This window comes from Cetorhinus maximus, chromosome 8 (genome assembly GCF_964194155.1).
Source record: "Cetorhinus maximus chromosome 8, sCetMax3.hap1.1, whole genome shotgun sequence".
NCBI lineage: Eukaryota > Metazoa > Chordata > Chondrichthyes > Lamniformes > Cetorhinidae > Cetorhinus > Cetorhinus maximus.
Window position 1 is genome coordinate 123,702,117 of NC_135886.1, and position 15,542 is coordinate 123,717,658.

At 45.2% G+C, this 15,542-nt stretch overlaps 1 protein-coding gene across 1 annotated transcript; it reads left to right on the forward strand.

Annotated features, from left to right (window-relative positions):
* The first annotated feature begins 5,941 nt into the window (after positions 1-5,941).
* On the forward strand, positions 5,942-6,328 carry LOC144683216 (histone H2B type 1-L-like). The gene has a single exon (XM_078546173.1). It carries the CDS (start codon positions 5,942-5,944, stop codon positions 6,326-6,328), a length of 387 nt encoding a protein of 128 aa, XP_078402299.1.
* Positions 6,329-15,542: the final 9,214 nt, after the last annotated feature.

The window sequence follows — 15,542 nt, forward strand, 5'->3', positions numbered from 1 at the left end:
AGCTTCCTCTGATCCTAAGAAGGCAGAAGGAAACAAAATGTCAAAATGCTTCCTTCAGCAATTACCTTCAAGCAATACATTATTCATATAATACCTGTCGCAAGGTTACCCAAGTTGGGGGTGTGTCTGAATGAACAGTGCGTTACTAAGCCACTAGCCATGATTTTGGTGGAAGACAATGGCAAGCTCATGGTGGATGTTGTTATTAGCACATAGAAAGAACCTGGCATGGTGTGATGAAGAAGGGATACATGTGAGTTGCAAGTTGCCACAAACAGCTAGACAATTTATGCAGCTCCACTGTTTGTTTCACAAAAATGGAAGTTCAACTTTAATCCCCCAATGAATGTTAAGAAATTGCTGGATTTGTGTCAAAAATATGAAGTAAACTCACTACTAACCAAAGTTAGGGGAGGTATTTCACTGTTTAAGGACCCTGATAATGATGTGATTTATGGTCCTGATATGCCACTCAACCTCAGAGATCTATAAAAAGGGGCAATTGAAACTGTGGGGCCTCCATTGCAGTTAACAAATTGTTCCTAGAGATTTGTTAACTTTTTTCTTACATTTCTTTTGCCTCATCTTTTCTAATTCATAATCCAATTATTCTTTTATTCTCTTTATTTCTCTAATTCACTCTACTTTCTTCTCTAGCATTCCACCCTGTGTCTTTCTCAATCTTCAAATTCCATCAGTTAAACAGGTAGAGTATTGGTCCCATCATTCACCGAGGTCCCATGTTATATTTGTCACACTATTAGCAGCTCACACTTCCAGAAATTTGTGGTGAAACAATAATTGGAACAGAAGGGTAAAGGAAAAATCTAACTCATGGTGCTCACCACAAGATGTCCTGTTCCAACCTAATTATGGGCCAAATAGCTCGTCAGCATCTCCAACTTTTTCACCAATCTCCAGCCCTATGATTTCCAGGGTAGCTTCCTTGAAAAATGCTTAAATTGTTTTGGGATGTCTCTTATATGGATCTATTCATGACATTTAAGGCTACTTTATTCTGTAAGTGCGGTCTGTACAGAAATAGTGAATATACACAGAGCAGAGAGAACGGGCTGGATTTTTGCAGGGTCAGGGAGAGTCCACAGGCCTTTAAAAATGGTGGATGGGGCCCAATTCTGAGATTCTGGCCCCCATTCCTGGAGCTCCCAAGTTTTGGCAGCAAGCCTGCACCCTGTATTCCCAACCTGGCCGGCTCCATTGTGGGGATAGGCATCTCCTAGTCCCCCGCAACTTTCAAGAAGTTGGACCAACTTCTGGATGACTCATGGTGTGTGGCCCCCTCAGTGGTGCCATGGACCATAGTCTGAATGTGGAACCTTCTGAAAAATAACTTCAAAAGATCATACACATGGCCCCTATGCCAACTCATGCCTCCCCACCCATCCACAATGGCTCCTCATACCCTCCATGCCAACTAATACCCCTCAATCCATCCCCAATGGCCCTTCCATGTCAAAACATGTCCCTTCACCCACCCCCAATGGCTCCTCATACCCTCCATGCTAACCCATGCCCCTCCACCCATTCCCAATGACCCCTCATAACCTCCATGCCAACTCTTGTCCTTCCATCTGCCCACAATGGCCCCTCATACCCTCAATGCCAACCCATGCCCCTTCCAGCACCAAAGGGCCTTCATAGCCCCCATGCTATCTCATAGCACTTCCATGCCCATTCACTGGTATACATGCTGTACATGACTAATGAACACTATAATAACAATGGCGTGTGTGGCAAAGCTTTAAATAAACATAATTTTCTTTTAAAAAACTGCCGTCGTTGCAACCCTATAAAAGTGATAATCAACCAGAACTCTTAAGTATCAATAGCAGAAACCAAAAGCACTTGACACTTCTTTATCCTGTGTAAATAAACAGTGACCCATTGAGAAAATAGATCTAAGAAAAAAGTTATCAGTTAAGCAATGTTTTCCCTTTTGTGCAGCTGCTTCAACAAACTAATGAGAGTCTGGGCTCTCAGACAAGCATGCATAATTTTCCACATATGCCATTGTTACTATAGGGTTCATTGGTTCTGTACAGAGCATATACTTGGTGAATGGGCATGTAAGTACTATGAGTTGGCATGGATGGTATGGGGGCCGTGAGGGTTGGGTAAAGGGCATGGTTTGGCATGTGTTGGCATGAATGGGGCATGGGCAGTGGCTGAGTGTTGAAGGAATGATGGATAGAGGGCCAAATATTGAACAAAACAACTGGGACAAAGTCCCAGAGAACCGAGGCAGGGCTTTTAACTAGCTGGCCTCGGCACTCAGCAGCCATTGATCTACATCTGTGGGCAGTGGGGCCAACTCCAGCACATGCCCACACCCGCACCCCGCCACAGGAATGAAAATCGCACCTTCCTGAGGCGGACACGCCGAGCCGGGAAATTTCCTGATTCCTGCTACCCATCTCTAACATGAAAATCCAGCCCAATGTCACACAGCTGCTCTGCTTCATGGGCCCTGCATGATATTAAATTGAAGATGCACATACCTTGCATGAAATCTTTGTAAAACTTGTCATTGTGCACATAGGTTGCCATATGTTCTTATAAATATCACTAAACCACACATCCTAAATATGAACATACGAACAAGGAAAAGAAGTAGGCCATTTGACCCCTCAAGCCTGCTCCGCCATTTAATAAGATCATGGCTGATCTGGTAGGAACCTCAAATCTGCATCCTGCCTACCCCCAATAACCTACTATCCAAGATTGCTTACCAAGAATCTATCCATCTCTGCCTTAAAAATATTCAAAGACTCTGCTTCCACTGCCTTTTCAGGAAGAGAGTTCCAAAGGCTCATGACCCTCTGAGAGAAAAAAATTCACCTCATCTCCGTTTTAAATGGGTGGCCCCTTATTTTTACACAGCAACCCCTAGTTCTAGATTCTCCCACGAGGAAACATCCTCTCCACATCGACCCTGTCAAGACCCCTCAAGATCTCATCTCCCCATTAAAGCAAACGATTCTTTTCACCAGTGCTAGAACGCTATAGCAGCATCCAAAAGATCTCATTTTATAGCTGAGCATCTTCAAACAATGAAAGGATTAAAAATTCAGCAGAAATATAACTTTTTAACATGTCTCTGTGTCAGATGTTTATCATATATAACAGCATTGTTGTTAAGACCCATTCCAAAGACTTGGACATCTTGTTCAATCTTGGCTGACACCTCAGTGCTGTACTGATGGATTGATGTACTGTCAAAGGTGGCATCTTTCGGATAAGTTGTTAAACCAAGGTCCGATCTGTAAAAGATTCCAAGGCACTATTTTGAAAAACAGGAGGGCAGTTCTCCCTGGTCTCCTGGTCAGCATTTAACCCTCAACCAACGGCACTAACCTCGTCGTTATCTCATTGCTGTTGTGGGACCTTGCCGTGTGCAAATTGCTTACAGTGCTTCTCACATTACAGCAGTGATTACACTTCAAAAGTACTTCAATGGCCGTAAAGTGCTTAGGGATGTCCTGAAGTCGTGAAGGGCAATATAGAAATGCAAGTTAGTTCCATCTATCTATCTGCCTATGGGTGGAATTTTCTGTGTCCACTGGCATTGGGCGTGTTTGGTGGCATGAGTGGACAATATGGCGAGGAGGCCAAAAACCAGTTTCACAACGTTGTGAAACCAGGCTGCGATCGTCTGCTCAGCCTGTCGATGGAGGGCTGCGTTTCCCACCATTGGACGTCGGGAACCTCATTGTAATATATCTGTGTGTCATTATAAGGCCAGCCCACCAGAATCATCCCCACTGCTGGATCGTCTGCCCCATGCCGACGTGATTCACAACAACATATAAAAGGCGTGCACTCGGTGGGCTGCACTTTGAGGGGAACTCGGAGGTGAGTGCACAGTAACGCTGCACAGCGCAAGTCTGGGTCGCCTATTGCACTTCAATGTTGAGGCGCATTGGGGGTTGGGGGGGAGCGGGTGGGTGGGGGGGGAAGATATGGGCAAGGGCTACACTGCAGTTGAGGCAACTTGGGAGTGGGAGCAGGACTGCCCTGCAGTTGAAGGTAGCGCACAAGCACATGTGGGGTGATGAGGACGGAAGCGGCCACTCATTAAGGAAACCTTGTATACAGTGACCATTTTTCTGCAGCTGAGACAGTTCAGATGCAGCCGTCGGCATGGGGCAGACGATCCCCAAGGATGGGGATGATTCTGGCGGGCTGGCCTTATAATGACACACAGACTCCACATGCGTGGAGTCAGGTCTCTAGCTTATCTGTGCATTCAAGCAACACAGAGGCATGAAAGTGCCACCAGGTGCTTCAGAGCTTTTCACCCCTCGGGCACAGACTGCAAACCAATGAGTTGTTCAGTGGACTGCAGAACAATTGGACGACTGGGCACGTTGTACAATGTCCTTGCTAAAGCTGGCCATGGAGCAGTCACTGGTGGAGGTGCTCACAGCCCCTTGCAATGTCAGCATCCTGGTTTGGACCAGTCTCCCCCATGGTTCAAGCTAACAGTGCAGCCTTGCAGTGTGGGTTAGGAGAATGCCTGTGCCTGAGCTGAGAGTACAGCATGCAGTCCAATGGGCAAAGCTGCCCCCAATCAGTCAGATGGAGTGGGGCGGAGGTGGGTGGGGTTTCGGGCAGCCATGCTGCACACTAAACTCTGGCCATCCAAGTGGTGACCAGCACTCTTCGGGATGGGTTAAGGGGCCTTCAGACTTACCCAAGAGAGGTCCTTCGTATACTCAATCTAACCCACATGTCTCTCTCTTTCATCTTCAGGAGGGTACATCAGGAGCATGAAGCCTGATGAACTAGCTGTATACCTTGTGTCGTACAGAGAGGGGAGACAAAGGAGAAGAGAGTGACAGAGCGCCTGGCTGGTCAGAGGAAGGAGCAGCACCCTCAGGAAGAAGGGGCAGCTGGGGCTACCGCACACACTGCTGAAGAGCCACAGCGAGCCATTGTTGTTCAGCGCCTAGCTAGACCCAGGGTCAATGGATGCCGCCTTTCATTCCTGCAGATGACGGACAACCAGTGTTGCCGAAGACTGCACATGTCTAGGGAACTGGTCAGTCACATCTGCCAGCTACTGCAGGATTTGGCGCCATGGGGACATGGAGGGCATCCACTGCCAGGAGTCCATGAAAGTAACTGCAGCGCTCAATTTATATGCCAGTGGCTCCTTTAAGGACTCCACAGGTGATCTCTGTGGGATATCACAAGCCTTCACGAGAGCACACAACTTTGTGCATTTTGCCCGGGACCAAGAGAGCCAGGATACAAGAGGGATTGGGTTTGCCCAAATCTCGGATTTCCCACAGGTTCAGGAGGATGATGACGACATGTAGTGAGAACACTCCATAGATCTCCATATACCTCTGAGAATGTCTGCCTTCTGTCTGGCTGAAGGCAGTTCGCTTGCGCTCTGTGATCAGGGTCATATCATGGAGATGTAGCCATGAAACTTTAAAAGCACCTAATCCTTTGTCCACCTTCAGCGCCTGAGCCCTTCAGGAGCACAGCGTCACTGGTCACAGATGCTGAAACATGGGCCCAGCCCCATCTTAAATTTGCTGACAGCATCCGGAGAGAATGATGGAACTCTGTGACGTCTGCCCACGACACTCTGGCATCAATGACAAGCACCGTCGAGGTACAGGCATCATAAAATGTGCAGGGCATGTGAGGCTAGACCATCATTTTGGTCTGAAGGCTGCACAAAGCACAGGGAAGGGGCCCTGGACTGTGACACCTGCCTTTATCTTGTGTAGAAATGTTTCACATCTGAGTGACATGAACACTGTTCATCAAAACAGGGAGCCATAGGCAGAGAGATATTCTTGGGACTTTATTTAAAATAGTGAACATTATATACAAGTGATTAACACCAGTGCCCAGGCTGTGCACTTACATCTTCTGTGACTTGTGTTGGTCCGAGTTGAGTGCAATGCCTGACTTGGCGGCTGCGACGAAGGGCGGTGCGTCCCACAAGGCGTCGAAACAGTCGCTGATTAAAGTCACCAAGAAGCCGCCCAAGAAGCGAAGAAAATCTCGCAAGCAGAGCTATTCCATCTACGTGTACAGGGTGCTGACCCAGGTCCACCCTTCCACCAGGATCTCGTCCAAGGCCATGAGCGTTATGAATTCCTTCGTTGTCGACATTTTCGAGCGCATCGCCTCCGAGGCGTCGCACCTCATCCACTACAACAAGCACCGCACCATCTCGGCCCGGGAGATCCAGAGCGCCGTCCGCCTCATGCTGCCGGGGGAATTGGCCAAACACGCCGTCTCCGAAGGCACCAAAGCGGTCACCAAGTACACCAACTCCGTTTAGGAAGACAATTCTAAAGATTACATCTTCTATGTTTGTAAGTTTCCTTTAAACTTTGTCCTTGGTTTTACAGCTGACCTGAATTAGGGGCTGTGCTTAATTTCTCCCTTGTTATTGTTAATTTAGTTAATTGTTTTGACTCGAAAAGAGTTACATCTTCTTAACTTTCCTAACCCTGCCTTGGTGCTCCCCGGACATCCACAGTAGAGGTGGAGGCTTCCTGCTGACTGCTGAGCCCTGTCTGTGATGACATTAGCGGGCATCCTCTTGAGGGCCAGGACCTGGAGGGCTCGGGCCTACTTTCAGGTCGCCTTGGCCTGTGGAGCTGGAGCTGCTGAGGTCACAAGAAGAGGGGATTCGGATGGGCCAGACACTCCCGGTGTCACCTGGATGGAAGGCCCCAGGAGTTATACCTGTTGATCCTCCTCCCTATGGGTGCCTAGTGGCCCCTGGCTGATTCCTGTAGGAGAAGGGGTAGCTGGAGTGAGATTGAGCTGCGCTGCACCTCTCTCGCATACACACTGTTGGAGGCCAACTATGGCCTCAGTACTGGAGTTGAGCCCGCGCAGCAGTGCAGGAGTAACATCCTGGACCAAGGTCCCATGGCGGCTGCCATCTTGCCAGTGTTGACCTGGTGCATTGCAATGCCGGCACTTTCACCTCAGCCCAAAGGCGGACGGACTCCTCCATCGTGCCTTGCGATCTGAGGAGTGCAGCGGACATCCCTTCCTGATGTTCCCGAGCTTGCCTTTGCAGCTCCAGCAACTGTGACATGACCGAGTCCAGAGGCTCATCATCTGACTCGGACTCAGCAACGTTCTGGTCTCCAGCAGTCCTCCGAGTGCCGGGGACCTGGGAAGTCCCTGCTTCCGCCTGCTGTGGATCAGACAATGCGATGTGCTCACCTGATTTGTGATCCCGAGGCTACTCTAAAGCTAGGTCCCACTGAGGTGTGCGTCTCTGCGCTGGTGGAGGTTGTGGCTGAGTTTCGGGGCTTCAAGGAGAGTGCCTTCAGATTCCTCTTCAGAGGTTTTATCGGGGCTTGATTGGAGGCCCTGTGTCGTGGACTCCATCAGCTGTTTCCCAGGTGTGCCTGCGAAAGCAAGGGGAAATAATTAGTGCATGGCAGTGCCCAGTGAAACAGGACACATCGCTCACACCATGGTTGTCTGATGGTTGTTGCACTGCTGGATCCTCACTTGGTAGAGCACCGCCGACCTCACCATCAGCACAGGAATGTTCCAGATCCTCACCGGTCAGCTGGATGGCTCTGTTTTCAAAGTCTGTGAGGATCTTGATTTCAGGCATTCCTCCGTCAGTCTGCGACCTCTCTGTCTTGTTGTGTGCCAGCTTGTCCTGCATGAATAGAGATGGAAAGTGTGTAAGCAGGGCGCCTGCTAGGCCAGATGATAAGTATGCCTGGCCTATGTGGGTGGTGAGTGGTCCCATGGACGTGATGAGGACAATGACGGTGAGTGTGAGAGAGTGAGTGGTAACGTCCCTCGAACTAGCAGCGAGTGAGGGCCCTGTGGATGTGTGATGGGTTTGTGGGTGTGTGAGTTGAGGCTGATGAGAAGAGTGACTTACCCCCATGGAATGAAGATCATTCACCCTCTTGTGGCACTGGGTGGCTATCCTCTTTTGCAGGACACTGGCCACCGCTGCCACTGCCTCCCAAGCCAGATGGGTGATGTTGCTGCCCATCCTGTGGCCAGAGCGGGGGGGTGGGGGAAATCACAGCGAGCCTCTATGACATCTAAAAGGCACTCGAGGGATGCCTCATTGAACCTGGGGGCTGCAGTCTTCTTACCTTTTGGGCCATGTCTCCCGTGCAGCAGTCATGGGCTGGAAGCACTGAGAGGTGTGCATGTAGCTGCACTTTAACTGTGACACCCAGCGTGATGAAGCAGCGAGGTGATGGCGTGGCGGTTGAATGCATAATTAATAGCGAGATTGGGATGATGCGGCGTGAGAAGCGGCCATTGTAGCCAGCAAGTAAAACGTTGCTTTTCCCGCCCACTGCCACACTTAGTGCAAATCTGGGACAATTCCGCCCTATGTATCTATACCAAATTTCTTCTGCAAATTTCATTTGATGAATTTCTTGCCATCTGATGTTTCTTCTATTATCTTTCTGTAGATTCTCGTCCCATTGGGAGTGTGAAGCCCATGCAGCCCGTTCGTCCTTTCCCTCACTGTTTGCCTCTGTCTTCTCCTGCCTTTCCTTTGTCTGAAGCTCCCTCATCTTCAGGAATATTGCTCAGTTGACAGATGCCTTTGGCTGGTTGGTGCTATTTCAGCTGTTTAAATAGCTCCTAATTGCAGTTCACAGTTAATTGTCAGGATTATTCATTCTGCTGTTTCATTGCTGTGCATGAAATAAAGTGCAAATTTTAGCACAGCTTCAGGAAACAGTAAAATTGAGGGAGGTGGGGGGACATTAGCCAACATACTTAATAACTCTCAAGAGTAGTTAATGCTGGAAGGGTAATTCTAGCCTTTGATTGCAAGTCTAGATCCTTAATTTCACTTGTTCCCTTAGGGATGTAGACTGGTGTCAAGGCAGAAGGTGGAGGTGCAAGGAGTGCAGGAGGTGGGGGAAGGAGAGTTACTCATTCTACGTGTGAACAATTAAGTTGCGTGTAGTTGACAAAGCAGTTCAACATCAGCCCAGCATCTCCTCCAAGGCCACAAATGTCATGAACTCCTTTCCGAATGATATTTTCGAGCATATCGGATGGTGAAACTTTCCAACGGAACCGTTACAAGAAAGGCCCAACTACCACTTCCAGAGTGATCTAGATCAGTGTGACTCCACTGCTGCCCAGGGAGCTAGCTAAGCGTGTCCTGCTGAAAGGGACTAAAACAATGACAGGCTCCAAGTAAAACTCTACAGGGTTCTGAAAAAACCCAAACAACAAGGTGAATTGGAATGGTGAAATGGTCTTTTCTGCTTTCAACTTTCTTATTTTCAATCTTCTGAAGTCATTTAATGCAAATTACTCTAACCTTTTCCAAAAATTAATGCCCATCTTGTTAAATATAAATATTGCTGAATAAAAGAGGCATGCTGTCAAAGTCTTGTGTTCATCAGGCAAGTTGCAAGACTACCAAATCTCATAGGGAACAGCAATTTATACTGCATCAGAAAATGGTGCTGATTGGTCGGCAAGTGGACTCTGATTGGTCGAAGCATTGTCATGGGGAATGCACCAGGGAACTGCGGTCCCCCATGCTTTTGTTTAATTGATAAAGGCACAATGTCTGAGCATATTTTTTCTGTTTGCAGGGGCCAAGGCCCTACATGTGAATATATGTAGCTTCTAGCAAGCATAAGTGAGCCACATTGTGAGCCAACTTTATCTTAAATTGGTTGTTGGTGTAATTCTTAGCACACTCAGGGTTGTTCAGTAAGTACTGCTATACCACATAAACACATCTAATGTTGGACACTATGTTCTCAGTTTTGCATGCACAGTCTGGTTGAGTATGGTCAGTGTTCTGTTTGTTGCGAACAGGATACTGACTGTACTCAACCAGTGTCCAACATTAGATGTGATTCCACAACTGGACAGCGCTTACAGAGTAATCCCAAACAAATTTAAGATTATCAGTTGGGCATGCAATGTGGCTCACCTATGCTTGCTAGAAACTGAATATAATCATAAGCAGGGCCCTGGCCTCTGAAAACAGAAAGAATATATCCAGACATTGTGGCTTTTTCAATTAAACAAACACACGGGGCAGAACAATTCCCTGGTGCATTCCCCATGGCAACATTTCAACCAATCAGAGTCGACTTGCCTTTTTAAAATTTAAACAAAAGCTTTGGCCATAACTGTCCCATGACAATGCCTCAACCAATCTGAGCCAACTTGCTAACCAATCAGCACCCTTTGATCATGCAGCATAAATTGTTGTTCCCTTTGAAATTTGGCATTCTTGTATCTGTCCTGATGAGTGCAAGATGAAAAGCTTCAGCAACAAATCTCCTTTTATCATCAATACTCAAATTCTGTACTACCAAGTGACTATAAATATAAGCAGAATTTTCACCTTGGCGGGCGGGCGTGAACCCGACCCGCTCGGGCATTGAAATGACCCGTGATAGTTCGGTTGGTGGGCACGCGCGGGAATCAGCAGCACGCCCGCTGACAATTAGGAGGCTTATTAAGGCCATTAAAGTATTAATTAACTTAAACATTTCGCTGCCGATCCAACCTTACGGTTGGCAGGCAGGCGAAAAGGCCAAACAGCCTTTGCACTTTTTAGGAAACCTCATCCATGAGGTTTCCAACAGCAAATAAAAATAAAATTTAAAAATTTACATCTCATTCACAACATGTCCCTGTTCGTGCAACAGAGTCACCTCTGAGGGGACATGTTTTTTAACATTTAAAAATTCTTCATTTTTGTTTTTCAGAACCCTTCATCTCCCTGATGCAGCTCTGTCCCTCAGGGAGCTTTTCCAGCGCACACCCGCGCACATGTGTGAAGTTCCCCCGCTCACCCCACTCACCCTCCTCCATCCCCCTCCCCCCACCCCAATACAGGCAGAGCTGCCGCTCACGTTTCACGCTGGGTGGGCCTTACTTGACCCGCCAGCATGAAATCGCGGTCCGGCCCCGATCGCGGGCAGCGGTCGGCTTCCCGATCACCCTGCCTGCCCCTACCGAGCCTGCGACAGTGATTTTTTGAATCAATCAGCTTCGGCTTGAGGCGCCCCATTACTGACTAGCGTGATCAAAAGTTTAAGAATAACTTCTTCTACTTCCCTTCCCATCTAAATGCTTTTCATCATGTGCTACTTATGAAATCTTCTTATTGAACAAGCTGCCTCAACATTGAGCCATTTGAAGAAACACTTTCTAGCCCTTCCTATCGTTAAGTGTTGATCTGGGCCAAAATGATCATTCAAATAGAAAATTTGGCTCCAGGGTGATATCTATATTTAAATGAAGCATTGACAATGCTACTGTTTTGTTAGCCTGATTCTTTGGAAATTTATGCTGATGGAATTCTTGAAGCAATTGCCATGTTGGTCTGGACACCCACAGGGATTGCTATGTGTAGAATAATAGATGCTTGCAGGGAGTTAGGAGGCAGTGTGACAGTCGTGTGGCTCAGGGAATGCCAGAAACCACAAGAATGATTTACAAAGTCCTCTAAACCACAAAATTGTCCTACAAGCTTTAGCTTTCCTCCTTTCTTTGCTACTTTATGTTTTACGTAATACACCTTACAAATTATACTAAATTATTTTCTTCATGTTTTAACTGTTGTCGAAGCAACATTTGTCAGATTGTTATCCTTGCTACTCAGGCCTCACACCATGTGATTCATATGACACGAATCTGGGGGATAAGAACAATTCAAATGTGAAGTTGTGGTATAGTTGAGGGACTCAGTTTTAGCAGGGCATGGTAGCATAATGGTAACATCACTGAACCTAGTATGGGAGGTGTGAGTTCAAAACCCACCATAGTAACTAAGGAATTTAAATTTTGTTGATTAAATAAGTATGGAATTTTTTTTTTAAAGTTAGTAGTAGCTAGTATTCTTTAGGACAGGAAATCTGTTGTCCTTGCCTAAATGTGACTTCAGACCCACAGCAACATAGTTGACTCTTCCCTGACCTCTGAAATGACCCAGCAAGCCATTCAGTTGTATCAAGAGGGGCCTGTGACACCCACATCCTGTGAATGAATAAAATAAAGCTTTGAGATGGGCCTCTCTCACACTGTCACACATGTTTCTGCCACTCTTGAAAAAGATACATTAAAAGAAATAAAAGCCAGCACAAAAAAAGGAAGCCAATAATTGCTTCTACAGATAAACTTTCCCCAGCAACAGAAAATAACTCACTGCGAGATGAAGCCAGCATTTCTCTCGTGGCAATTGACCTCAGGATATTGAAGTAATTAAACCTTAAAGGGACAGGTCTTTAGGTGCAGAATAATATGTTGTGTGGTGTATGGTATTCTGTTCTTACAAGGTAGTTTATCTTTAGATGTGCTGTGAGTAATGTTAGTATTAAAAATACATAACAGCACTGTAGTCCAATTTGGAAAGTGGAGGTGGAGGAAAGATAGATTCAGTGTAAGTATGCAAATCTCAAACTGGAAATGGCACCATGACATATTATAGTCCAAATGTTTATCGCTTTCATATCAAATTCTTCTGTCTGCTATTTTAACAGTTAACCCATTTTATTTCAACAGGCTAACACCTCTGTTGAAGGAGCGGACAACGGAATTTGATATGAATGCAATAAGGTTTTGCCTGGTAATATTGGGACAGCCTAATTTTCTGGCTTTAATCTCTATGGCACATTGTTGTTGTTAATCTGTGATAATATTGTAATAATGGGAGATTTCAGTTACGAAGGACTAATATATTTAGTATGTCTAAGACATGCATAGATAAAGCCATTTGGAAACAAATTACAATTAATTCCAATTGGATTTGGTATCATGTTGATAAATTATATTTGATGTTGCATTTTAGTATTTTGACCTCATTTTGACAAGTGAAATTGGCAAATACATTATATGCTGTAAAGTATGTTCAGCAAACAATGATTAAATAAAGTTCAGAAGTAATGCTGACAAAACCAGCGCAAAGAATTCTTATGGATGAATTAGCAATGGATGTTATAGATTTCAGCTCTAAGAATTAGATTAGTGGACAGAAAAAAAAAAACCTTTTACATTGGAGATAGCACAAATTGCTTTGCTTTGTTACCATTGTCATATTTCCATATTCATTTTATGATGTGGTTGTTCTACTGCTGGCAATGTGAAGTGTTATCTCTTTTGAGGTAACTATTTTCAAAGTACTGCAGTCAATTAGGACATGACTATGCTTCTTGGAAATCTACATATTAATTTAGCCTTTGAAAGAAAAGGCTAATTGCATTAAAATAAAACACAGAAATGCTCATCAGGTCAGTCAGTATCTAAATGAGAAAGGCAGGTTAACACTTCAGCAGATTTCTTGAAAAGGATCCATCAAAAATAGAAGCCTATCTTTTTCTTTCAAAAGATGACTAATCTGCTGTACAAATTTCCATCATTTTCTTTTATTTGTCTCAGATTTTCAGCGTTTAGGATTTTTCTTTTGATCTAAGTTGTCGTTAAGTATCCCAAGTGAAAAGGCAGGCGGGTACATTTACCCTGTCCCCATCTGTGGCAAGATAGCTGGCTCCCTTCAAGCACAAGTCAGAAAAATGCAGAGACCCCACCATTTTCTGCTCTGTGCTCTTAGTGGGGCGGTGCCTTGCCAAGGCCGGACGCTCAAAGTACGCCTATTATCTATCCACATAAGTCATTATGGGCATCAAAGCACATTAGTTCTTAATATAGCTTCTGGTGTTATTGTAGATTTAGTAAAACAAAAAATAAAATAAGTGGAGCACTGTCCCAGGATAGCCTGTGACGCCACCACCTGGCATTTTTGCTCATCACTGCCTGAGCAGAGCTGCTTCCCGATCTGTAACAGTTGTGAAAGTAGGAGGCTATATTTTTCATTGTTCTATAAAATAACCTCTACTACATTTTATGTATGACCTGCCAGCAAAGTGGTGAGTCTGTGTGATTTTTGCAATATTATTTTGTTTATGGAAATGGAAATAAAAATAACCTGGCAATGATAAGGCACGTGTAATAAATTCTTTAGCAGATCTCAAACAGAAATGTATACTATACAGAGGACCAAAAAACCCATGAATTTAACTGTGGAGTGTGCAAAAACTTTAGTAAAATGGATGAGCAGCAGCGTAATGAATCTATTTTTGGACCCATCACTTGTGGGCTATGTAATGAAGAAACAGCAGCACATTTTTGATATAGGAAGGGGCCGTTCCCACAACAAGGCAGAGATAAGATATGTGAAAAAGTGTAGCTGAGTACGTGAACTTGGTGTTCACCTTGTATAAGGTCCAAAACCAGTTACATGACTTGATAAAGAGCCAAAGGTAAGGCAAGTATGCTAATGTCAAGGAACAAAACAGGACACATATAGGCATGCAGAAACATTGGAGATGTTAGGGATATGCAAAACCATTGTGCTCATGCACACAAATGTTTAGCATGTAGCAAAGGAAGCTAATACAAGCGCAAATAGTCATGATGGCAAAGAGAATGTTCTGTAAGAAGGAATCTTCGGGGACAAAATGACAGTCATAGTTCACACTGTTCATATGCTGAAAGGCACACAATAGGAGGCCACGGAATGGAAACCTCTGAAAGAACAATAAAGGGCGGCATTTGGACCAGGCAACCCATATAATTGCATCACGCCTCAGGTTGATCCAGTGAAAAGACACCTACACACTGGTAATAGCTGATCCCTGATTATTTGGCAACTTTCTCTGTACTATCTATTTCAAACAGGCCTTTTCACAATCAAATGTGTGTGAATTTGACATCGTATTAAGTAGAACGTATTTTGTATCATTGTCTGGTAGGATCTCCAAATTGAACCTTTACACGGGGTCCCTGCAAGGCAAATACTGCTTCTGAAAACAAGACATAATTACTGATTTATTTGAGAGAGAGGCACTTAAAAGCACTGCACCTGAGGCATTTGGAATGGTGCGTAGACCAATTGACATTACCAATTTGTACATTGTTGCGTCAGTCTCTCCTGCTTCTGCTTCTGCTTTAGTTATGTCAGTATCACAGACTAACACTAGTATTCCAACAACATATATATGGGTAGTGCTGGCTAAACCAGGTATGGCCTTCTGAGATGGCAGCCCTGATAATGAAAACTTTTAAATTGAAATAATCTAAAAATGGGTTTTGAAGATTTCAAGTGATGGGGCTATGACTGTTTTCTTTGGCAGCTTGTTCCATTATGTGATTGTCCTTGGAAAGAAAGATTGTTGATACTCTGTCTTGGAAACAAATGGTCTTTGTAGTTTGTGTGGATGGCTACCTCGTGGTTTCTCATTGCCAAAGCACACTGATAATGCATAAGTGTATGAGAGTACATACACTGATAATAGAATACACAACGAATTAATGGCTTGCAAAGCGGTCTTTGACTTGCACCAGAAGAGGTCACTACACCTCCTACCATCGCTGCCCAGATTGCAGTGAGCAACTTGGAAGAAGTTGTTGGCAAATTTGCTGCTGGTCACTGATGAGTCTAGACATTGGTTGTGCAACAAAACAGGACTTGTGTTACTTCCCTTACAACACAATTTACTGAA

What these genes read in the sequence shown, in the direction of transcription:
- LOC144683216 (XM_078546173.1), top strand. Translation starts at nt 5,942, where the DNA reads ATGCCTGACTTGGCGGCTGCGACGAAGGGCGGTGCGTCCCACAAGGCG.